Raw genomic sequence first — 27954 nt, forward strand, 5'->3', positions numbered from 1 at the left:
GGATTCGGAGATAAAAATAATTGAATTCGGTATTTTGCCATCAGGATAGTAAGTTCTGTTAAACTCGCCTCGGGTGAATTGAGACGAAAAACTGCTCTATCCGACAACACATCAGAATTATACGTATATAATATTATATCCGCCAGCACAGTTCACGGTTTTATGCTTTGTCGTAAAAATATAATGTGCGTTTTCCTTTTGTTTCCAATATATGTTATCAAATAATTTATGCAAGGATGAAGATATTGATATCAAACTTACCATTATTCCAGAATATGTGTTGGATATACAAAAATGGGAATATTTCATATAATATATAACAATGGAGCCTCGATGTTTGTCATTAATCTGTTCCGAGATATATAGAATTTGACGAATATATAGATATTTTTTTTACAACTAACTGAAATTAAACCAAAGCCATGTTATAATCAATTGATCAACCCATATTTCAGTAAGGCAAACATCAAAAAGTATTTTTTTTGTGAAATTTGTGTATAACATTTAAATAAAATGTAAATGTATTTTTGTTAAAATTCTCAAACAACCGTAAGTAATTCATGAATTGCTTCGAAATTTTGAATTTTTGATTTCGTGCACAAATATTTTTATTTTCTTAATTCGGTTATTTTAATTTTTAAATTGTTATAGATTACTTAATTTTACAACATTTTGAGAGTGTCCAAATACTTGTTCACAAAATCTGGATTATCTCCAATTGCAGGAGTTATTTTCATATTATTTTTTGACATCTCATCAAAGATGAAGAAGAATATGGAAGTCTGGGCATTTACGGGGCTGACGACCGTCATAGGCTGGTTTAAGTGATCACTTTACACACGTGTAACATTCACCAATTCTACCCATTATTGACAACCACACTACTTTAATTCTTGGAAGTTCTATATATATGAACCAATTTAGAAACCTTGTTCTTGAATCACTAGAACTTCACTAGAGAACTTCCAAGAATTCAAGTAGTGTGGTGGTTGTCAATAATGGGTAGAATTGGTGAATGTTACACGTATGTAAAATGATCACTTAAACCAGCCTATGACGGGCGTCAGCCCCGTAAATGCCCAAACTTCCATATTCTTCTTCATCTTTGATGAGATGTCAAAAAATAATACTTAATTTTAATTTATTTATGATTCAAATTAAATCACAATGTTCTTTAAGCAAGTTAGTATGACTTTCGTTGCTAGGCAATCTTATCATTTATATTTGCTATATCATCTCCATTTTTCCGATAGTTCTCAGTTCGCACCAACCCACGATATAGCCTTCACCGTACATGCACTAGAATTAGATCTGCAGTAGAATTGACTAGCTAAGGGAATTAGTTTCGCACACAACTGGTTCTCAAACTTCAATGCAGTATTTTTTCGATAAAAAATAGATCCATGAAAAAATTATTCAACTCTTAGAAAATGTGAGATTAACGTTTTTAAATGTGTTACTTGCATAGGTAAAGTAAAATCTAACACTCTCCTTATCATTTATTCTTCGTTTTGTGTAATACCACTTTAAAGGTTACTACTTTTTAATTGGTATAACACAAAGTGTACGATGAACGATAAGAAGAGTGTTGTATTACCAAACCACAAAGTTAATAATGCTTTAAATTTTCCAAAAAGCTATTTTCTCCTTTCAACAACGTCATATATCAAAAATCGTCAATTTTCAGATGTGTATGTTTTCGGAATGCCTAGAAAATGTACTATATCCCAGCAAAAGCGGCATATTTTTTACTTAATATTTACCCGCTACAAGGCAGAAATTGTTGTTTTTCTTTTTTGATAAAAAGGTATTGTTTAATATTTTTTTTAAATATACTAAATATTTTTCAAATGGAGAAAAAACCTTCAGGTTTTACCAAAAAAGATCTGTTGCACAGTAAAAAGTTCAATAAGTGGCGTGATATTTATTTTGAAAACATTTGATTATATTTTTAAACATTAAAAACGATCTCCTGCAAAATCAAGTTTTTTTATACAACCCGTATTGAAAGGAGTGAGCGATATGAGACGGTTTTTGTAATTCAGCTTATTTATTTTCTTTCTGAATCGCGACACACCGATGGATTTTTATTCCACGTAATTGAAACTGCGTTGTCAAAGTTACACCATCTCCCTGCGCCTGATCTCGATGTCCTCGAATTCCCCATGCGACCACTGTAGGCAGAAATGGAATTTTAATTAAAACCGACCCAGAGGACTGTATGAAACTTTAATAGCTCGTACGAAACGAATCGACGTTCATTTGCCAACTTTCCCCATATTCGTTTTACGAACGATTCTGAAAGTAGGAAAATGATTGCGATCATTTGTTTCGTATTCGATTCTGTAAACGTTCCTTCATTTTTCTCCGTGGCAATTTTTTCAGGAACATAAATATTAACTTTTCTTCAAACCATGCGCATTTTACAATATATTATTTGTGTCGCCTACTTTAAAAATCCGCCAGATCCAATTTTATAATATTTTAATATTAATACTGTATCGGAAGGCCAATTGTGGGTTTTCTTAATTATTTAAAATACTTAAATACTTGAAAACCCTGCTAAAAATCCTTTAAAACAGCGTTGTATTTGAAATTCCGCTAGATTCATGGAACTTGCCTTCTGACCCATATCGGCCAATCAGAGAGCGGGGACAGGTCAAAAATTAAGATGGCGTCCTTATCGGTTTGTGTCTCGTGCTTTTTTTTAAATACTGAAAAAAATTAAATTGCAATATTCTCTTTTTCATAATATTTTATATTTTCATTTATCTAAAGATAGACAAATCTTTCAAACATAAATGTTACTCGGAGAATTTTGCATTTTTTGGAAAATCGACTTGCATGGATCTAGCGGATTTTGAACACATATGTATAGTCCCACTTAGGGCGAAAAAAAAAAAATATATATATATAAGACAAGCGTCGTGGCGTAGTTAGGCTGACGCTCGACTGCAAAACTGGCTTCGCGGGCTCGATTTCCGCCAATTTCAAAATAAATTTTCAATTGGTCTGGGTGTTTCTGATGTATTCTTTCACATTTATCACCCCTATCCTTACCATCCTTCCTGACAAGCCTCTAAAAGTAGAGACTTTGCGGGTTATTCCTCAAAACGTAAAAATGGATCCATTTTATGCATAAAGTCTACGAGAATGTGGTTATCTCCTTCTTGAAAAAGGAGGATTTGTTTCATATCGCTCACTCCTTTCAAGAACGTCATAAATCAAAAATCTTCAATTTTCAGTTGGATATGTTTTCAGAATGCCCAAAAAATGTACTATATCGTAGCAAAAGCGGCATTTTTTTTACTTTATATTTACCCGCTACAGGGCAGAAAATGTTGTTTTTGTATTTTGAAGAAAAGGTATTGTTTAATTATTTTTTGAAATATACTAAATATTTTTCAAATGCAGATAAAACATTCAGGTTTTACCTTAAAAGATCTGTTGCACAGTAAAAAGTTCAATAAGAGGATTGATATTTATTTTTAATATATTGTGTTATATTTTGAAACTTTAAAAACGTTCTCCTGAAAAATGAAGTATTTTGATTTATGACGTTCTTGAAAGGAGTGAGCGATATGTGTTTGCACATTTTTTTTAAATTGCAAAAATGATTTGAAATCAGTTCAATTTTGCAAACACAAATTTGAAAATGAATTTATTAAGCGGGGGAAAAGTTACATTTATAAATAAGTACCGAGATCATTAAAGGATGTTCTGTCAAGAAAGTAACCATCTGCCTCGTACCAATTACCTACCCCCGGAGAAGCTAAATGTCACAAAAACTAGGGCACTCATTTCTAAGGCGGGGGGCGAGAGGGGACGAAGGGGGAACAAAGGGTGGAGGCTCTTAATGTTGCCAGTAATTTTAGTTCGTGTTGTCAGTTCCACGGAGCGGTGTCACCTCCCGTTTTAAGTAATTGAGATTTTTTAAAACTCGAGAGAATTTATCGAGATAAATTTTTAAGCCGTGTAATTTATTATTATGGGGCGTTTGGGGAGATTTAAAACAAGTCGAAGAAAATTTTATTTGTTCTTTCAGACATTAAAAATTTCACCGTATGTATGTATGTATACATATATTTATATATATATATATATATATATATATATATATATATATATATATATATATATATATATATATATATATATATATATATATATATATATATATATATATTTGATATCTCATCAAAGATGAAGAAGAATATGGAAGTCTGGGCATTTACGGGGCTGACGACCGTCATAGGCTGGTTTAAGTGATCACTTTACACACGTGTAACATTCATCAATTCTACCCATCATTGACAACCACACTACTCAAATTCTTGGAAGTTCTAAATATATATACTCAAAATATATATATTTATATATATATATATTTATATATATATGTATATATATATATATGTATATATATATATATATATATATATATATATATATATATATATATATATATATATATATATATATATATATATATATATATATATATATATATATATATATATATATATATATATATATATATATATATATATATATATATATATATATATATATATATATATATATATATATTTATATTTATGTTTTTATTATTTTTTGACATCTCATCAAAGATGAAGAAGAATATGGAAGTCTGTGCATTTACGGGGCTTACGACCGTCATAGGCTGGTTTGAGTGATCACTTTACACACGTGTAACATTCACCAATTCTACCCATTATTGACAACCACACTACTCAAATTCTTGGAAGTTCTATATATATGAACCAATTTAGAAACCTTGTTCATGAATCACTAAAACTTCACTAGAGACATCGATTGGTGAGATGTAAAGAAGCTTTTTACTAAGCAGAAACTCTTATATTATAATGGGTAGAATTGGTGAATGTTACACGTGTGTAAAGTGATCACTCAAACCAGCCTATGACGGTCGTAAGCCCCGTAAATGCCCAGACTTCCATATTCTTCTTCATTTTGATGAGATGTCAAAAAATAATATGAAAATAACTCCTGTAATTGGAGATAATCCAGATTTTGTGAACAAGTATTTGGACACACTCAAAATGTTGTATGTTTATATTTATTATGTTTTTAAAACAATTAAAATACCTCTTTTTGCGAATGTGATGAGAAGTCATCACAAGGTGTTTTTCATTTAGTGTGGATATCTACAACTTTTTTAGCGAGTGTTTTTGCCTAGAATTTTCACTCATGAATTACATGAAATTATAGTAACTTTAAACATAAAGAGTAAATCCACTCACAAGTAGGCATAGGCTATGAAACTCATAAAGTTGAAGCCTGAGTAGGGACATGATAAACGGTGTTGCATAAGCCGTAGCTAGATTTCAGAGTCACTTGGACGTTAGGTAATTCAAAAAAAAAAATACAATTTTTTAAAAAGAAAGATTCAATTTCGAATCAAAATGTGCGAAAGAAGGTATGTATATCCGCCTCCGTAGTGAAATGGTCAGCACGCTCGGCTACCGTTTTAGAGGTCCCGGGTTCGATTCCCAGGAGGGGTAAAATAAATTAAAGTGATTTTTTTACTCTAAAATTTGTTCAATATTACCCTGGACTGGTTCCTGGTGCAGAAGGCTGATCACCTTTCCTTCAAGTGTTAACGATCAAGATAACACTGCGTTTATATGATGCAGTGCCCTATGCATCATTGGGGTGCGAATAAGGGTTAGAAAAAGAAGAAGGAAGAAAGTGCCAGTAGTGTCTTATGCACCATTGGGGTGCGGATAAGGGTTTGATAAATAAATGAAATACTTTTAAACAAAAATCTTAAAAATACCTCTTTTTGTGAATGTGACGAGAAGTCCCTTATTTAGTGCGGATATGTCAAATTATTAAAAAAAGAAAGATTTAAATTGGAAACAGAATGTGCAAAAGAAGGTATGTAGTTGACAAAAATTGATGAGGCAATAGGACATAATGATCTATCAGATTTAGTGATGTCATATTTAGAAAATATGACAAGACTAATAAGACAAATAAATGAGCTATGTGACAAATCTTGATTGAATTAAGATATTGAATCCATTGTATGTATTGTATTGTATATGTTCTATTGGTTTTTGGGGTCAACCTTATTCATTTATTATTTACAATATACATTCCCTATCATTTTTAAGATATATAAACTGAATATGCTTAAAATCTATGAATATAATAGGCAGGGAGAATTTTCTTAGGCAACTAATGAATTATTTTTTAAACTATCCATGTCATTATGATTATATGTTTTATTATTATGTGTTTTAATTGAAATCTTGTTTTTATGCCTTAATTTTATTAAAATCAGCGTTCGAACATCCATCAACGTTTTTCCGCACATTCGTCTGAGAGAACGTAATTCGAGTTATTCATTTTTTTATATAAAAAAAATAACCAACTAATTATCACACCGCTTCCCGCAGGGGTAGGGCAGAGAGATAGAACGCCACACAAATTTGTCTGCGCGCTCTCTCACATTCATACATCTTCTCATTCATATCCTCCAATTATTCCAACTGACCTGACCACTTAACCTTTCAATTTAAATTTATCTATTTACAATTAACGTACGCATTACAAACTAAAATTTAAAGAGTATACATTGACAAAAATTTTTAAAAAAAGGCAAGAATACTATTGCTAAAGGTGTAGAAGAATCCCGCTTCCAAAAACTCCTTCAGACACATGGAATAGATTCAACATAGCAGTAGCTCTTCCTATAGTCATAACCATCGGCAGGTTGGTCCTATATATAGTAATGTGAAACAATCTATACCGACGTTGTCTTAGGTAACTATCGGGAACATACAGATCAATGCTCCGGATAATTTCAGGATTATCGACCATACCGCGCAACAATCGAAAAAAAATGCGTAATCAAATACACATTCTTTCTAGTCTTTCAACTATTGTAGCCAAGCATACTCTGGAGATATTCGGTAGGGTAGAGCCAAGGATAATAGCCGTACTCTCTCATGTAGAGATACCTCAGAAACTTCTTTGGATTTTCTCTACCATAAGAGAGTACTTAAACTCGTGTGGCCCCCAAATCATCTAGCCACTCTCGAGTCTACTTCGCACCAAGGAGTTATAAAGAGTTCTCAGCACGCGGGTATTTTCGAAAACTCTGGCAGTACGCAGAACAAATCCTAGCATTTTCAATGCATTACTATTGACCGCCTCTATGCGGTGGTGAAATGTCAGGGTGCTCACAAACGTAACGCCCAGATCCCTAACATTCACGCTCGATTTTGGTCGTTCATTTTGTAGCGATAAAATACAGTTTTATGGGCCAATCTGTCTGCGCACTCTCTCACATTCATACGTCTTCTCTTTCATACCTACCAATTATTCCGTCTGACCTGACCAAGTATTTATTATATTTATATTTATGTATAATTCGGCAGACGGGGTGCCTACCCCTATACACAGGGTGAATTATCTCACCTGTCATCCCCCCACGATGTGCGGTTCCATAGCGAACCGCGGACGCACCTTCGTCTGCCCGAGAAACGAACCTTTGAAATCATTTCTGATTCACCAACCCTTTCCCTTCGGCTCCCATGTAACTCTGCGCCTCTATTTATTACCGGAATATAATGTGTATACGTCACCATTCCTACTACCGACTGGTTACAAACTTTGTCATCAGAAAATAATTAGAGTTATTTGTTTTTTCTCACTAGTAGGTCAAACATGATCCGAACATTCACCATTTTACACGTGTAACATTCACCATTTTACCCATGATTGAAAACCATATTAATTGATATTAGTAATGTTAGTAAATTTTCCATATTACTCAATTTTGGAAGTCATAAATATATATGATCAATGTATTATTTAATATTTTAAATGTAAAAAAACTAATTTTGAGTCTACTTCATTGTATTTTATTGTTAAAAGACGCATATAAATAACATTCGTTTGAAAATTCCATAACAAGGCGAAACAACTGTAAAAAACATATTTTTATGTGTTCTTTAACAATAAAATACAATTAAGCAGACACAAGAAATCAGTGTTTGATTTTAACATTTAATATATAAATTTAAATGGGTTTATCTATTAATCTATAAATAATTTATTATTTATTGATTCGACATTAACTTTGTGGAATGATATGTTTATTTTTTTTAAAGTAGAAAATACCACTTAATGAGTTTTATTTCATTACACACGACTAGTAAAAGTAAAGTTAGTTTTACTTTTCACCTGTATATAAAAACATCTGTAGTTTTGGAAACTAGTCGTTTCTAAAGAAATAAAACTCATTAAGTGGTATTATACAAGTTTTTTTTAATAATCTATAAAGATCATATGATCAATCTCATGATTTTTCAGAATCGTTTACAACAGCCATTTTTGATTGGATTGAAAAAAACTCCTATTTATCAGGGAGCCTTTTATTTGTATGCAAGAACGAAACCCGTATTATTTTACATACTGCAAAATGCCTCAAAACCTGATTTTTACTTTTGATCAGATTTGATTACCCAAAATTCTTAACTGTCATTAAATGTTAATATATTTATAATAATAAATCAAATTAAAAGAAGGATTGATAAAGATATTGAAGTGAGAGTGTCACGTGTCACGGTTCACTGTTTACATTACGAAACAGGGTAGTGTAAATATTGAAGCTTGTGACGTTTTTTTTTTAAATATGATATGTTCAACATGGACGACGTCGCATTGTTGTGGCAAATCCTAAATAATACACTCAATCAATAAATTTTAAGAAAAACATTAATAAGATTGGCTTTCCTTTGAACTGGCAGTATTTTTCATTTTTACATGCCTTAAATTTATTCTCAAATGAACTCACACAAATTATAATTCACATTTGAAGCAATAACTTTATGCTTTTCCATTTTATTATTAAAATATAACAATGTTTTAAAAGCACCATGAATATTTTATTATAACTTATTATAATGTCTACCGGTTTCAAAGCTAACCGCTTCTTTTTCAAGACTAATTTATACTTAACTGATCACTGATTAATAATTCAAGAATGTTAATCAGTTTTTAATTTAAGTTTTACTTAGTAAAAACCACTTTTTCTTAAAATCTACTGTGATACGTGTTTCGATGCATTCCGCATCATTTTCAAACACCGTAGTAAGTAAAACTTTAATTAAAAATGGATAGATTTGACCACAAAGCTACTGCCGAATCAATTAATAAAAGTATTAAAGTAATTTATGGTGATTTTAAAAAAAAGTCCTCCTCCGTAGTGTAATGGTCAACACGCTGGGCTACCATACTGGAGGTCCCGGGGGGTCAAATGAATATCAGTGTGTTTTTCACTCTAAACTTAATTCCATATTACTCTGGTAACTGAAGCAGAGGGCTGATCACCTTTCCTTCGTGTGTTAATGATCAAGATAGCACTGCGTTTACATGATACAGTGCCCTATGCACTATCTGCTGCTGATAAGGGCTAAAAAAATAAACAATAAAATCAAAGTTGTATTTTAATTATGATATTCTAATTACTTTTGTATAGTATTCAAGCGACTGCAGTATTTTTTAATCACCGAGTACTTGAGAGTAGACTGGATTGTGTAAGTTGTCGTGCTTTGTGTGTTCTGTAGTGCTATTTCTACATAGTGAGTGGGAAATAATGGGAGCCGGCTCATTAGTACGCTTTTGTCGCCCGTACCGGCCAGGGGGGAGGGCCGGGCGAAATGGTACAACGGAATTGAGGTATAAATGAGGAAACCAATATGTTCCTGCTTACCGGTTAATGAGGAATTTAGCAGTTAATAAAAGTATGTCCGGGCAAGCTCGATTGGGAGGACACAACGGAAAACTAGTGCTTATAGTATAGAATTAAAATAAAAATTGTTTGTAAAAGTAATTAAAAACTGACTAACCATTACATGGGAAGTGACGTGATAGTTTTAAATTATTTTTATAGGCAATTTTTATTAAAATCCTCTCTTGGGAAGTAGCGTGATAGTCAGTTTTTAATTTTTTTTATAAACAATTTTTCTTTAAATTCTTACTTGGGATGTGGCTTAATAGTAAGTGAGTGTTTAATTATTTTTGTAAACAATTTTTATTTAAATCCTTACTTGTAAAGTGACGTGATAGTGAAACTTACAATTATGTACATTTACCCCTACTTGAAGCGTTATCTTTGTATTGCAATACCGCCACTGACTTATATATTTATGATGCATGCAGTGGCGTGCATAGATAATTAATTAGGGTAGGCAGTAAAGATAGGTAGTAAGGTAAGCTGGTATGACTTAGTAAGGTAGGGAAAGTGCTGGTTGCGTTTTTATATATCACGGGGGTAAGTTAGGATAGGCGCTGTTTTTCTGCCTATATGAAATATACTGTAGATGTAGATTTTGTTTGACTTAAACGTGCACTGTACATTGCATACATTTAGGCGCAATGTTTTCTGGTTCTAAAACTAAATAACCATCACGCCGCTTCCGCAGGGGTATGTAGAGAAAATAGGACGTCACACCAGTCTGTCATTGCCAACCATCCTCCCCTTTTCCACATTCATTCATCTTCTCGTAGGTACATACCCGCTGATTATTCTCACTCTTGACCTAAGCATTTTAAGAATTTGAAATACTTGATCATGTCATTTTTAACCTTAGTCTTCCTTTGTTCTTTTACCAACCACATTCGCCTCATAAATTTGTCTCATCGCATGGCCAAACCCAAGGTAGACAGACCACTCCCGGGAAGACCACCAAAGTGATGGATTGACAACTGGGAATTGACATCGCAGGAGGCTAATCCTCTTAAAACCAACCCACATAGCCGACACCAAGAAAAAGAAGAATTTTCATTGAAAAATCATAGCAAAGCTTTTGTTTTCCGGAAATCAATTCTATCAAATCAGACAAATAATAACGTAAACCATTTTCTCCCAAAAATGCTTTAAAAACAAAAGAAACATTTATTCAAGCGACGTCATAAATAAAAAATCAATGATCTAATATTACGAAGACCGCAATAAAAGAAGAGGCAATTTCTTTATGTATGAGTCCGGGCGGCATAAAGTGTCGTCGTGTGTGCGGCCGACATTCAAATTCGGCTCTTATTACCTCTCCATGAAAACAAATTTACACAAAACGTCGGCAAAAACACACACCCCTTACCCGGCCCGGTATAAATCAGCGGGCGGTTTGGGCACTCCGGATATATATTGCCGGATGGAGAGGCAAGCTTGCTCCGCACTTGGCTATGCGGCCCGTAGTGACGTCGTAAAAATAAACAAGCCATCCGATCTTGGCCAATGACTCAATGCTCCCCCCTTTCCCCTAACTGTGACGTATGCGAATTTTCCCTTTAAACTTAATAATAACAGTAATCTTCTTTTTCAAACCATTTCCGCACCCTAATGGTGTATGGGGCACTGCATCAAATCGATGCAATGTTCACTTGATCGTTTATTATATAAAAGCAAGGTGATCAGCCCTCCGCTTCAGGTACCAGTCCAGGATAATATTGAATAAATATTATAGTGAAAAAATTACTCATATTTATTTGACCCCACCCCCTGGGAAATAGAAAAATATTAATAATTATATTTTTGGATGATTTATATAGCGTCATTTTCGTCATTTACTTCCTCAAGGTCGCTTGACTGATTTTTTTTTATTATTATGTATTTATTATTTTATCAACGGCCTCAGCCAATTTCAACAAAATTTAAACTAACTAACTAACTAACCATCACGCCGCTTCCCCGCAGGGGTAGGCAGAGAGAATCGAACGCCACACCACTCTGTCCTTGCAAACATTCTTTGCCTCTTCTACATTCATGCATCTCCTCATACATACCCGACGATTATTACGACTCCTGACCCGGCCGCTTTCAAGTATTTGACATACCTGATTGTGCCAAGTTTTCCTCGGTCGTCCTCTGCTTCTTTTTCCAACTACATTCGCCTCATAAATTTGTTTAACCGTTCTTTCTTCACTCATACGCTCCACATGTCCATCCCATCTCAACACACCTTTCTTAATTTTATCGATAATGCTTATCTCAGCCTTACATTCTTTCCTTATTTCATCATTCGAACATCTATCAAACATCGTTTTGCCACACATTCGTCTGAGGGATCGCATTTCGACTGCATTCAGTCTGCTTTCATCCTTCTTTTGCCATCTCCATGCTTCGCTTCCATACATAAGGGTTGGAACCAGAATTCCATTGTGTACTGGCAGTTTAGCTTCCGCTTTACAAATTAATACAAAATTTATCACATTGTTTAAATATATAGTATTACTATTATAGTAATGATACTTAATTTATATGATTTCATTGACTAATTCGGCTGTCACTTTGTGATAAAATCTATCCATTTTTAATTTACAAAAATATAAATATATCCATTATTATTTATTTAATTATTATTAATTATATTATCTTTATTCCACGTACATATAATTATATGTTTCATATATCGCTCACTCCTTTTAATAACGTCATAAATCAAAAAATTAGATTTTTCAGGAGATCGTTTTTAATGTTTAAAAATAAAATCAAATGTATTAAAAACAAATATCCAGCTACTTATTGAACTTTTTACTGTGCAACAGATCTTTTAAGGTTACACCTGAATGTTTTTTCTCAATTTAAAAAATATTTAGTTTATTTAAAACAATACATTTTCTTCAAAATGCAAAAACAACATTTTCTGCCCTGTAGCGGGTAAATATTAAGTTTAAAATATGACGCTTTTGCTGGGATATAGTACATTTTCTGGGCATTCCGAAAACATGCCACAACTGAAAATTGACGATTTTTGATATTTGACGTTGTTGAAAAGAGTGAGCGATATGATCCACATTGCATTGTTACATTTAATTTACTTTTCACATTTTAATATAATTTAATTTATATTATATTCATTTTTTTTATATTTTCTCCTTTCTCTATTTTTTTTATATTTTTTTTAATATTTGAATGCATTTTGTCTGTAAGAGTCGAAATCACTCGCCAATGAGTGAGTGAAAAAATATTTAAAAATTAGAATAAAAAATAAACAATAATAATAATAAAAGTTAAGGTAAAGTGTGCAAGCCTTTAAGGCTCACGTGTTATATAAATTACCGTATAGTAAGTAGGCTTCCAAGTCATCCGCGATAGAATAATTGGCAGGCCCGAAGCTCCGACACAAGCTGTGACCCATACTCGGGCGTTTCCTGAGCCCCTCTTGAATATATATCCCATTTCTCTCCTCTGGAAATATATCTCTCGACTGTCATACATCCCGACTTGATCGATAACTGTGTTGTTATCTTGAAACAGAAATAACAAGGATACAGCGGAATGGGCGCCATAAATAATGCTTAGGGTAGTCGGCCGATTTTTCCATAGAATATCGTGTCATTTTTCACGGGAATGTTTATTATATGTATGCTAAGGATAATCCCGTTTAGAAGGAAGACTTCTTCTTACTCTTTCAGACCCTTTGTCTGCTGAAATACATTCGTGTTTTAGATTATATTCTTATATTAATTAAACTGAGGAAAATATCCTTTGACGAAAAGGACAAACAGTTTTTTTCAACAACAATAACAAAAAACAATTTAAAAAATCGTAAGAATGGTGCTCTGAAATCAGTTAGAGCAAATAAACTCAAAACAAAATTTAACTGACTGAAATATTTTATTACTTTAAAAGTTAAACATTTGTTTAATACCATTTATTGAGTTTTATTTCATTGCACACGACTAGTTTCGAAAACTACAGTTGTTTTAATCGATAAGTGATACAAGAATCTAAACTGACAGTACAACTGGCTGTTGTGATAATTTTGTAAAATAAAACAACAAAAAAAAATATTTTATCTGTAGCGTGTAAATATTGACTAAAAAATTGCCGCTTTTGCTGGGATATAGTACATTTTCTGGTCATTCTGAAAACATGCACAACTGAAAATTTACGATTTTTGATATGTGACGTTGTTGAAAGGAGTGAGCAATATCATCCACATTTCATCGTTACATTTAATTTACTTTCCACATTTTAATATGATTTAATTTAAATGTAATTCAAAATGTAAAAACAACACTTTCTGCCCTATAGCGTGTAAATATTAATTTAAAAAATTGCCGCTTTTGCTGGGATATAGTACATTTTCTGGTCATTCTGACGATTATGATTTTTGATATATGCCGTTGTTGAAAGGAGTGAGCAATGTGTGTGTGTGTGTCTGACCGCAAAAAGTAAAGTCTTGGCATCCAAATATCTTCTGGGCCCGGGAAGCACTTGGGGCGATACGTTATTCAATTCGGTTCCAGCCGCTTTCTGCGGAATACACAGACGAAACTTTACAAGTAATTTCAAAGTTTTGGCAAAAATATTGAATTTCCCGACCCAAATGGTGGGGACCACTTTCATTATATAAATTATGATAACCAACTGGGTATTTTGGTATTTTTGATCACATAATAAACCATTTTTACCCTCATTAAAAATGTTTTTATTTATATTTTTTTAAACAACCCTTGCCTTTTTTGTTCCTTCAAAACCGAGTTTGTTCTTCGTGTTATTTGATCATTTCATAAGACCGTACTAATAGGTCATTAATATGGTGTTAAAAATACGTATTTTAAATTAAAGCCTCACGTAAACATAATTTATAAATAATTGGACATTTTATTTTAAGCTTCCACTCGTTTACGAGTGATTTTAGTTCTAACAAACAAAGTACATTTATGTATTAATTTTAAATCAAACACAGATTTTTTGAGTCTACTAAGTTGTATTTTAGTAACAAAAATACATAAAAAATTATAATGTGACAAATGTTTCGCCTTGTTAGGGCATGATCAAACAAATCAGTAAATAAATAAACAAAATACATTGTTTAAACAATAAATTAAGGATAAAATAGGAGATAAAGATAGAAGAAAAAAATATATTTTATGATATTAAGGAAAATATAAAAGATTTTTTTCGATCTACATTAATTAAATCATATTAATACGTGGACAGTAAAAATAATAATAAAAAAAAACATAATTAGACATTCAATAAAGACAACATTTTGAGTGCTTCCAAATTTGTTTACAAACCTGGATTTCTGCACTTGGGAGTTATTTTTACTTTTTCGTCATCTCAACAAAGATGAAAAAGAATATGGTGGTCTGATTTTACAGGGCTTATTACCTATCATAGGCTGGCGAAGCGATCACTTTATACACGTGCCACATCCACCATTTTACCCATGAACACTAATAACAATTTTAGAACTGCTGCATATATCATTGATCTCTGAACATGTGAGTTCACTAGAGCCATCAGTGGTGGGATAGAATCCAAATATACGGGTTTCTGCTACATAAATCTCTATGAATCCCACGAAAGATGGCTCTGGTGAACTCTCGTGTACAGTGTCGTGAGATTGATAATATTTTATTTATTGTTTCGGCATTAACTTTGTGGTAAGACATGTTACAATGATTAAAGAAAACACTTCGTTTTTTACCACTTGAGTTTTATTATAGACTATATGTTTCAAAAGTTAAACTTCCATCATTCTGGTCTGTATAATTACTAATTACTATAGTTATTATACAGACCTGAATGATGGAAGTTTAACTTCTGAAACATGTAGTCTATAATAAAACTTAAGTGGTAAAAAACGAAGTGTTTTCTTTAATCATTGTAAAGATTGATAATATATGTAGGAGTTAAAAAAAAAATAGCTACTTGGTTGTCAATCATGGAAAGAATTGCGAATGCCACTCAGTGTACAAAGTGATCCATGAAACCAGATGATAATAAAGGTCTTAAGCCGTGTAAATGCTCAGACTTCAATATCCTTGATTATCAATTTAAAGATATCAATTTTTAAAAATACGATTTTTTCCTTACATCTACATAAATGAGTTATTGAAAAAATATAACCATTTTCAATTAATGTTTTACTTAGTAAATACCACTTATTCTTAAAATCTACTGTGACACGTGTTTCGATGCGTTCCGCATCATTTTCAAACAGAAAGTGACTGCCGAATCAATTAATGAAAAAATATAAGTTTCATACATTTATAATATAAACATAAAAACATGTTTTAAGTGTAGAACTTTTCATGTTTCATTTTCTTCTTCTTCCTGGCTACATCCCCTCTTACCTTCTTTGTAGACTGCTGGGGTCAGCTCTCTTCATCCCAGGTTGTAGGTCCTTCTGTCATGGACAACGTCACCTAGGCTATGTCTTCGATCATGTTTTATTTTTGTTTTTCTATTTTTTTTGTTTAAAATTATTTTAATGTTGGTAAACTATTTCATGCATTTTTATTTGCTTTACAGTTGCTCATTTTGTTGTTTTAATTTTTTCAGGAGCTGAAGAGGTTTTCAAGTTCATCGGGAATGACTCACATACAGATCATTTCCGATTAGTCGTAAGGGATGGAAACTCCCTTCTCGTTGGCGGAAGGTAAGCAAAACACTTAAATTTTTATATCAACCCTATTTTAAGTAACCCTTCATTTACAAACCTAGCTAAAATGATAACGTGATAAAAATAGCGAAGGACATTGGTAACATGAACCAAGCTACGACGCAAAATGCCGAACCCTCTTACAGTGCAACGGAATATATGCTGACGAAGGGCTTCTCCTGAGGACTTTTTTTTCCTTTTTTATGTTTCATCGTTCTTGCCTCACTGCCTTGCCCTTATGTTCAAACAATCTCAACACGCCTGTCTTAATTTTTTCGATAATGTTTATTTTCAATTTAAATTTTACTAAATACCACTTTTTCTAAAAAGCTATTTAGACACGTGTTTCGATGGATATTACAATAATAATAAATAATAAAACCCTTATCCTCACCCAAATGGTGCATAGGGCACTTTGTCATATAAACGCAGTGTTATCTTGATCGTTTATACATGAAGGAAAGGTGATCAGCCCTCCGCTTCAAGTACCAGTCCATGGTAATTTTGAATAAATATCACAGTAAAAAAATCACTTATATTTGTTTTACCCCCCTTGGGAATCGAACCCGGGACCTCCAGAACGGTAGCTGAGCGTGCTGACCATTACACTACGAAGGCGGACAAACTCTCCAAATACAGGAGTTATTTTTCATATTATTTTTTAACATCTTATCAAAGATGAAGAAGAATATGGAAGTCTGGGCATTTAGGGGGCTGACGACCGTCATAGGCTGGCTAAAGTGATCGTTATACGTTAGCTAAAGAGGGTTTCGCAAAATTGACCGGAGTGGCGAAGGAGATGTCATTTTTTGCTGCAGACCAATCCACAGGATTAAGACAAAAAAAGGGAGTGGTATTACCATGTAAAACTTTATATTTATATGTATTTATTTATATATATAAATATCACAGTGAAAAAATCACTTATATTTATTTTACCCCCCTTGGGAATCGAACCCGGGACCTCCAGAACGGCAGCCGAGCGTGCTGACCATTACACTACGGAGGCTACTACAATATATTAAAATAAATATTGCCATTCACCAAACATTAATAAAAATGAATATATATTACCACAGAGTGACTGCCGAATGAATCAATGAGATAATGTTTATCTCAGCCTTGCATTCCTTCCTTATATCATCGTTCGAACATGTTTTATACATCGTTTTCTCGCACGTTCATCTGAGAGATTGCATTTTGACCCCATTCGGTCCACGCTCATCCTTCAGCAAATAAATAAGATTTCCGCTCATGCCTTTCATATGGATTTATGTGTATGCACTTTATTTATGTGCACTTTTACACAATATGTCGGCGAACCCAATCGCATGGCGGCACGCCTCGCCCAGGAAAACTGCAGGAAATTGTTCATTTTATCAAAATCACTCGAGTGGAAAAATTGAAAAACAATTTTCTTCTTATTTGGATTTCCAACCTGTGCCAAGATCAATTTTGCACACAGATGTTTGTGCCCAAGTACAATATACAAATGCACAAAATACGTCATATATATTGAGTTATGTAAATATTCAACAATTTTTACATATTAACAACATTTTGAGTGTGTCCAAAGCTGGATTATCTCAAATTAAAAGAGTTCTTTTTTACAATGATTAAAGAAAATACTTGTTTTATACCACTTGAGTTTTTATTAAAGACTACATGTTTCAGAAGTTAAACTTCCATCATTCAGGTCTGTATAATAACGAAAATATAAAATTGTTCTATAAATAAGGAGAGGGGAAAGTTAGGGGAAGGGGGTTAGTCAAGGGGCGGAGTTTGAAAACAAAGGAAAAATGGAAAACAAAGGTGAAGAATTTTGAAACAATATATTATTTAATAAATTATTATTAGAATTTAGGTTTTTTTGGATTTCTAAATTTTCTTAATAATTCATAATTTGCCCTTTATGTAGAACAAGGTGTTATAATTTTAATTTATGAGAGTGGAATGAGTGCTTTGTATTTGTTATATGATTTGCAAATTCTGAAAAAGAATTACTAGAGACATCTATTGGTGAGGTTAAAAGAAGCTTTTTACTAAGCAGAAACTCTTTTATTAGTACGTGAGGTCCGAATCCTGGATTATTATCACACACATAAATAAAATAACTCCTGTAATTGGAGATAATCCAGATTTTATGAACAAGTATTTGGACACACTCAAAATGTTGTACATAAATAAATAAAATATTAATATTGGATATAAAATATTCCATCGGAAAATAAGTATCATAGAGATCCTATATATATGGTTTATCTATTGTATAAATCTATTTCTACATCAAGGAGGGATTCAGGCAATGATATCCGAGTGTAAATAATATTCCTCGCTCATCCAATATTTATCAGAGGTTTGCGGGCAAATAAAAATCTCCGTTGGAAGCGCCGATTGGCTCCCATTAGCGTCAATTTAACGGCGGACGCAATGTACCTAACCCTCCCCGATTCTCCTCTATCTCTTCTGTAAATCTCAATCAGCTGCCTAGTCGGTACCGCCCTCGGATCGGGGAGTCATGTACACGTTGGTACCAGAAATCGATTCCATTTTTTTTACATGTATTTCGTATTTTTTGCAAAGAAAAAGCTTTACATAGGTACGAGTATATTCATTTTTGAATTTTGTGCATGTAAAATGTGTCATTAATGAATTTCATGTGTTTATTCCTCGTAAAGTAACAACTTTTATAATCGTTCATTTTTATCATATTTGAGCTGTTTTTTTTATATAATGATCAAAACTGCAAAAGAGATAACTTTTGAGTTAATTAATATAAACACGACTAGTTTCGACAACTACAGTTGTTCTTATTTACAGATGAAAATACAAACTTTGTAGATGATATTATCTGTAGGTCTCGAAACTAGTCGTGTTTACATTAAGAAACTCAAAAGCGGTCTCATTATTCAAAGTCTAATTCTTAGTGTTTGAAAAACTAACTAAGTAACCATTACGTCGCTCTCTGCAAGGGTAGGCAGATAGAATCGACAAACCACTCTGTCTTTGCAAATGTTATCCTTTTCCACATTCGTGGATGAGGATAAGATTTCATACATACCCATCGATTATTATGAATCCTAAACTGACCACTTTCAAAGATAAAAGCAGACTGAATGCAGCTGAAATGCAATATCTCAAGTAAATGTGCGGTAAAACGATATATGACGGAGGTTTAATTGGTGAGATAAGGAAATTATGCTAGGCTAAGATAAGCATTATTGATAAAATTGACCACTTTTGAGTTTAATATGAACACGACTGGTTTCGTGAAATTCAGATATTCTCATCAACCCAGTTGATAAAAACATTTGTAGTCCTCTACAGATGTTCTTATCAACTGGGTTGAAAAGAACATCTGTAGAGTACTAGTGTTTAACCTCTAAGCTGCTCGATTTCGAGTGTCAAACTTTCCGTCCCGTGCTGGATTATTTTACATTACAATATTTTTGACAAAAAAAAAACATATTTTTGCCTATTTTTTGCAGTGAAACTTTCGGAAGTCGTACGGATATCTATTGTAGATGTTTACAGTACACAATTCACTTTACTTATTATATTTTTATAGTGTATTTACACAAAAATATTAACATTTACGGACTCGCGGCAGAAAATTTCGTCGGCCGTATGGAAGACGCGGCTGTCTTATAGTCCATTCGTTGCGTGCGCGTAGTTTTTTTAAATGCGTTATATTAACAAACTCAAAAGTTGTCCCTTTTATATTTCAATTAACATGTTTTCGCTTCGTCGTTTTCAAAATAACGATTCCCTGTTTAATAATATTTCTTATAATTCTCCATTCTTCGTTCCATTATTTCATCAAAATGTCATCGGATAATGTTATAATATATTCCTCGGTTATGGCCGCGTAGATTACCGCTTACCCGGGTGGTTTTTGCTTAGCGGGATCCGAGGCTGGTCTCATTCACCGAGTAACGGCTATGCATCATCCGTTCCTCCCTTTATTCCGCCATAACTTCCCTTGTTACTGGGCCCGGGATATCTCAGCCGGTTGTGTTTTAAACGCGGCATTGCGGCCGACTCGTTAGGGTGGAAGGCGGTCGAATATTCAGATCGTCACAAGGTAATTTTACCACTTTTCTCTGTGAAACTGTGGTACTGCATCCGAATTCGTTACAGCAAGGGATATTTCTTTACAGATATCGCAATATCATTTTATACCTGATATTCCACCTCCACTAGCAGTTCTCGAAAGTCGTCGTGTTTATATTATAAACTCAAAATAGGTATTTTTTTTATTTAGTATAGTTTCTACACATTTCTACCTTATAGAATATACTAATTTTTTTTGACATCTCATCAAAGATGAAGAAGAATATGGATGTCTGGGCATTTACGGGGCTGACGACCGTCACAGGCTAGTTTAAGTGATCACTTTACACACGTGTAACATTCACCGATTCTACCCATTATTGACAACCAAACTACTCAAATTCTTGGAAGTTCTTTATATGTATATATATATATATATATATATATATATATATATATATATATATATATATATATATATATATATATATATATATATATATATATATATATATATATATATATATATATATATATATATATATATATATATATATATATATATATATATATATATATATATATATATATATATATATATATATATATATATATATATATATATATATATAAACTTTACTAGAGACATCTATTGGTGAAATGAAATGAAGCTTTTTAGAGCAGAAACTCTGTTATTAGTATGTGAAGTCCGAATCCTGGATTATAATCACACACATGAGAAACGCCAGAATATATCATTTTCATTTTTATTATTTAAGCTTACAATTTGACCAGATAATTTATTCACAACATTTTGACTGTGTCCAAATACTTGTTCATAAAATCTGAACAGATTTTGTGAACAAGTATTGAGACACACTCAAAATGTTATAATTTTAGTTGCGCTGAGCCTCTTCAAAAAAGAGACTGAGTTCTTGTGCTTGGAGAGGGACTTTTTTCTTCTTTTTTTGTTGATAGTATCATGTGATACATTTTCAAAAAATATTACCGGAGAGTGTTTTATTTTTATATTGAAATCATCATTTTGGTCCACAAATTTGATACCAAATCAATAAATAATGTAAAAAATGCCAGTATTTTCACTAGTTAATGAAAAAATCTGTAGTTATGGTAAACTCAAAAATGGTCTTATATATGAGTGTTTTAATTTTATATATTGAAATCATAATATCATCCCATAAAGTAAATGCTATAACAATGAACAACACTATGTAGTTGCCTTCCGCATCATTTTTAAAAACGGGTGTTTGAAAATTATACAAAATACATCGAAATACGTGTCACAATAGATTTAAAGAAATAAAAGTATTTGCCTTGTCAAATTTAAATATAAACTTGTTGAAAATTTTCACTGTTTTAATCGTTTGCTTGAGTATAGATAACGTACAGACCCCAATTAGACAGAAGTCAAAAAATGATCTAAAGAAAATTGTATAGGAGAAACTGTTCTCCAACATCGGCTTGTAAATTTCTTATCATGTCTCCATATTATGTACGTCACGTTACATAATAAAACCCCGTAAACTTTCGTTTGCGGCATAAAGACAAAGTGTTATAATAAAAATTCAATAAGAAACCCTTTTCACAAAGTTTTCCGATCTCCATAATCTGAGTCGGTGTTTCGGTGCTTTTGCTCGGGCGAGATAAGGTCCCTCCATAGGTAGCCTCGAGTGGCCCAATTGTATACTAATGAGCTGTCACTTGGCAGAAGTTGCCGGAGATAAAGATACTTCTCGGGCCCGGTCGGCCCAACCTACCCCTAATAGGCTTACGTCATTTCCTCTGGCCCTCTGCCCCGCACAATGAATATTTCACCCGTTCGAATGAAACGACATCTATACAACCGTTTCCGAAGTATGTTTAACTATTGAACTCCGGGATATTTCTGTTTAACGTACTGCCATCATGCTATTTCTAGTAGAGGTAAGCAGAGAGAGAAAGTAAGATATCGCTCACTCCTTTCAATAACGTCATAAATAAAAAAATAAAAGATTTTTAGGAGAACGTTTTCCAAGTTTAAAAATATAACACAATGTTTTAAAAAAATATGTCAAGCCACTTATTGAACTTTTTACTGTGCAGCAGATCTTTTTAGATAAAACCTGAAGGTTTTTTTCTCCATTTGGAAAATATTTAGCATATTTAAAAAAATAATTAAACAATACATTTTCTTCAAAATGCAAAAACAACACTTCCTGCCCTGAAGCGGGTAAATATAAAGTTAAAAATATGCCACTTTTGCTGGGATATAGTACATTTTCTGGGCATTCCGAAAACATGCCCAACTAAAAATTGACGATTTTTGATTTATGACGTTCTTGAAAGGAGTGAGCGATATATTGTATTATATGGAAATACTCGTTCTACTCACTGAGAATGCCAAACGCATGCGTTACCTATTCTGAAAATTGTGAATATGGATAGTAATTGTTGAACACATGAGACTCCTGCAAAAATCGATCGTAGACCAGTAATATAATTCGGCTTCCTTTTTCTGTTTCCGTTTTGTTAAATTACCCAGATGTCTTTTGTGCATAGTAATCTATGAGTATTTCTTTAAGAACGTCAATAATATTTCTATTTTGCGATGTTTTCTTCCTTATTTTTTCTATTTCTTTTTGTTTTTATATTATTATTTAACATGGTCACAAAAGTTTTTTTTTAATAATTTTAATTTATTTTCTACACATGTCTACTTATTCACAACATTTTTAATGTTTCCAAATACTTGTTCACAAATCTGAATTATCTCCAATTATAGAAGTTATTTATCATATAAAAATAATATTTCTACTTATAATCTTGAAATTAATAACGCAGTTCTCTCCGATAAAGAGACTGAGCTCTTGTTCTTGGAGAGAGACTAACACTAATTATTGTAAATTATATAAAATTTAAAAAAAAACAGTTTTTTTAAGAAATCTTTTTTGACACGTGTTTCGATGCATTTAGCATCTATTTGTGATAATGATGCTGGATGCATCGAAACATTATGTCACAAATGATTTTAAAGTTATATTTATCAAATAAAATATTCATGGAAAATATATTGACATATATTGATTTATCCATTACTACAAAGTAACTACCAAACCATTTTTTTTAATAAAGACTATTTCAGTGAAGGAATTGATTTTAGACAATAAATATTACTTTTAAAATCATATGAGTTATGTCATTTAAACCCAGACTTCCATATTCTTCTTCATCTATATTGAGATTCTTAAAAAATGTAAAACTAACTCCCAAATAAGTAGAGCAAACGCAGATTTAAGTACAATTATTAAGATAAACTCAAATAATTTAAAATAAAACATACGTTTACATAATAATATACCAACTTTTCATTATTTAGGTCATAACATTTTTAATTCTCAGAAGCAAACCCTCTGTATTTATCATAATTAGACAGTGAATCATGAAAGCTTGCTAGTCGATTTTTAAATAATCCTTCAAATACTTTCTTCATTCTGGTCTGTAATAATATCTTTAGGCTTTCTTGTTTAAGGCTCTATCCGCTTCCTAGCTGACGTTGCTGAATCATGTTTACATACTTCCTCCTTTGGTAGAGGCTGTGTTTTTTACTTCATTAACTCTCCGTTCTTTTCGCATCGCAATCGTTCTCTCTAATTTGCTGTTGATAAAATAGAAAGGTTTTGTAATTCAAACAAATTACAGGCCTGCCAGGACCTCGGTCTTTTGTATTTTCATCCAAGAATCCTTCCAGCACGTGTTTCTTGATTGTTGCTAGGACGTATGTATGATGTTATTAATTTAACTCTTTCGTTATATTTTACATCCTTCAATTGCGTTAAAGCTCACGTGATAAGTTTTAGACATCGTTTTCTTGATTTTAAGTATATTTACCGTGACAAGGTTTTTGTATCCTAAGGATTTGATACAATATTCATTTTAGTTACATCTTAAAAACACTTTTTTTACATGAATCTAATTAAGAATTGAACCCAAGTCATCTTTATTACTACGTACATGCATATTTCAACAAAAAATTTACAAAAATAAACATGATTGATAGTTCATATAAAAAAATAAGCAGAAAGTAGAAAATAAAAAAATACGATTTGTTTTTTTTTTATATTTTGACAAATCAAAAATTAATAAAATATTACTTATATCTTAGGTTAATTAAGTAATTTATATTAATTTTAAATTTTAATACCGCTTATTATTTAACTATATTATAACGCGTGTTTCGACCCACTTCACATCTTTGTCATGGCTTTTGATCATTATCATGTTAAGTGCATCAAAATATCATGATAGAGTTTGATAATTAGTGATATTTATAAAGTAACTTTGAAAAGTATGTAAATATATAAAATATGTAAATCTTGATTACTGCTTTGAAATTTTGATACAACATTGCATTAGAATACATGAAGATAACAGGTAAAAACATGATTTTATTCAAAAACCCCTTTCTTTCTTATTCTTTTAACCAGACTGAGTCACAGCTACGAGAAGCTGATTACAGCTTATAAATTAAATGAAAAAAATATCTTTTAGTTTAAAGGTACTAAGGGAATAATCATAATTATTAAGAAAATATAATCATTATTTTTTTGTCAAATTAATTGATTCAACAGTCACTTTTGTGGTTATATCTATTCATTTTTAATGTACGTTTTACTTGGCAAATACCAATTTTTCTTAAAATCATTTGTGACACGTGTATCGATCCATTCTGCATCATTTTCAAACACTGGTTTATTTTTAGGCTTAATCTTTTTCCTCTCAATCAAACGTAATCCATTTAATTATGCTTTTAGCTTTATTTCATTCATTTTTATTCTATCATATTCCCTTTATTCAGGGCTACAAAGGTATTTCTAATATCTCCTCTCTTTTTTAATCCTACGCGTTTATTAACTTTTCCGACTTTTTCTCATTGTATACCCTTCTTATTACATCCCTTAAAATGTGCTGTGTTCCTTTTATGTATTGTTAGTAATTTGAAACGAAATTTTTACCCTTAGTATGAAATCCTTTTATTTTTTTTACCTGAAGTAGACACCATGGTAAGAGTTTCAAATGTACTCTCCCCCTTTATGTTGCGATTGTTTAATATAAGAATATTCTCAGCCTTTCAAAACTTTTCATAATACTATACAATTTTTAAAATACACGAAGATAGTCATTTTAGCCATTTACTGACTAACTTACTATCATGCCGCTTCGCCTCAGGGGTAGGCAAAGAGAATAGAACGCTATACTACCCTGTCTGTGCTAACATTTTTCACCTTTTCCACATTCATGCATTTCCTCATACATACCCGTCGATTATTTCGACTCCTTTAGCCATTATAACGGGACTTTAACACGGTAAAAATATCGGCAAACTCCAGGATTCGAACCACTGTTGTCTCAATCATGTTCAACTTCTTCTTCTGTGCGTTTCATTTCAGGTCCCTTTTACGTCGACTATCACTTGAGAGGTATTGTCCTTGTCTCGGGCAGCTCTAATCAGCGCCTCGACGGTCCTGATCCCCGTCCAATCTCATATACACCTATTTCAACGTTATATTAAAATCCAAAAACAAAAAATCGGTAAATAACATTAACAGATTCAAGATTTTGATCAAACGAACATTTTTTCCCTTTTTTTCACAAATATTTTTTTGAAAACTTAATTCAAATAATAAATTTAAAAAAAAAATGAATTATTAGTAGTAAAATGGCGAAAATTTTATAACTGTAAGATAACTTTATTAAATGAAAGTTTCGATTACGTAAAAGTTACTTGTTACAAATGACAAAGTCAGAAATTGGGCGATGTTTATTTTTTTATTTGTATGTATATTAAAAAAATATATTTTAACATGAATTTATTCAAATTGTGCACAAAATCATTGATCAATTTTTTTAAATTAAATTATTTGTGTTTTTATTATTTACGAAAATACTTCAATTCTTTATTTGTGTTTCTCTTTATTAAAAATTGGTATCAAATTGTGGTAGAGTGGGTTTGAACCCAGAACAACTCAATAGTCCGCTACACTATCCACAGGACCACAACCCGACAGAATTTGAATTAGCGTGTAAACGCGTCAAAGCTATTTTATTTTATCTCTGGGCTAGGAAAAAAGTATTTTTTAAACACACTTTTCATCTGTATTTTCCGTGTCAAAAAAGAGATAACTTGAGGGTTGTTTTTCCTTCTTTATATTTTATCATTCCAATATTCGATAAGTACCCTTATAAATCAAACCGTGTTTGTCTCCTTATTTCCTTTAATATTTCAGTGTCCCTGTACATATTTGTTTCATTTTTTATGTGTACATCCTGAGCGATCTATCAGATACACAGGGTCAAACAAAAAGTGGAGACGTCACCTCTCAAGATCCCAGTTCTCAAAGTTTAACCTTTAAGTACCAAAATCGTATTATAAAAAAATGTAAAACACTGGTTTAAGGCCACTTCTGAGTTAATTTATATAAACTGGACTAGTTTTGAGAACTACAAATTTTCTCATTATTTTTTATCTCAAATGAGAATATCTCAGGTTCTTGATATGACTCATTTTTACATGAATATACTCAAAAGTGTTTGTTTTACAACTGCTTTTTATATTTAAAATTATCATGTTATTCCACAAAGTAAATACCAACAGTATAATTTGTTCATACGTTACAATTCAATGAATCTAGTCGTGTTTACATTTATAAACCCAAAAGTGGTATTTGGGCAAACGTTTTGTTTTTATATTAAAATCGTCATATTTTTCCATAAAGTTAATGGACAAAAATAATAAACAATATTTTCACCTGTTGATGAGAACATTCGTAGTTATCGAAGCTAGTCGTGTTTACATTAATAAACAGAAAATTGGTATTATACAGATTTTTTTTTGTATTTAAAACGTCAAGGTAAGCAAAAAGAATAGAACTCCACATAACTCATAATTTGAAACGATCGAGTAAGGAATACCGGCAAATTTAAAAAAACAAAAATTAAATAAGGCAAATTTAGTTGGAAATAAAAACAGAGGAAGACCGAAGAAAACTTGAAATGATCAAGTATCCCAAATTCTTTAAGTGGGTAAACTCAAAGGGTATTATTAGACGGGTGTTTATTTTTTTTTTAAATGATAATGGACTTGTCGTTTGAAATAAATAATACAACTCTTTTCTTTTCAAAATCATATATAAAATTTAAAACGAAGTAAATCTAATGTTATCAATACAAAAACTATTTTTTAAGCAAAAAATTCAATTACGTTAAATGCTACCTGCTTTTAAAGAATATTAAGTTGCGGGCTATAGAATATCCCGCCTTAAAGGGTTAGGAAACTACCCCTATCCCTCTTTCCCTAAACTAATATATTCATGTTGTTTCCTATAATTCATAGTGCCTCACTACCGCGAATCCATCTTACTCCGTAGAACGTTTTCGTCCTATTGCGAAA

The 27954-nt window shown here is 31.9% G+C and overlaps 1 protein-coding gene across 3 annotated transcripts in view; it reads left to right on the forward strand.

Annotated features, from left to right (window-relative positions):
- Sema1a (semaphorin 1a) overlaps window positions 1-27954 on the forward strand; it is a 615492-nt gene that overhangs the window by 496581 nt on the left and 90957 nt on the right. For all 3 annotated transcript variants that reach the window (XM_088261512.1, XM_088261511.1, XM_088261513.1), the window contains exon 2: window positions 16355-16451. In XM_088261512.1, coding sequence (XP_088117638.1) covers window positions 16355-16451 — 97 coding nt within the window. The remainder of the gene's footprint in view (window positions 1-16354; window positions 16452-27954) is intronic.

Source organism: Brachycentrus maculatus, unplaced genomic scaffold, assembly GCF_059751285.1.
Source record: "Brachycentrus maculatus isolate JH-2025_06_01 unplaced genomic scaffold, ASM5975128v1 h1tg000157l, whole genome shotgun sequence".
NCBI lineage: Eukaryota > Metazoa > Arthropoda > Insecta > Trichoptera > Brachycentridae > Brachycentrus > Brachycentrus maculatus.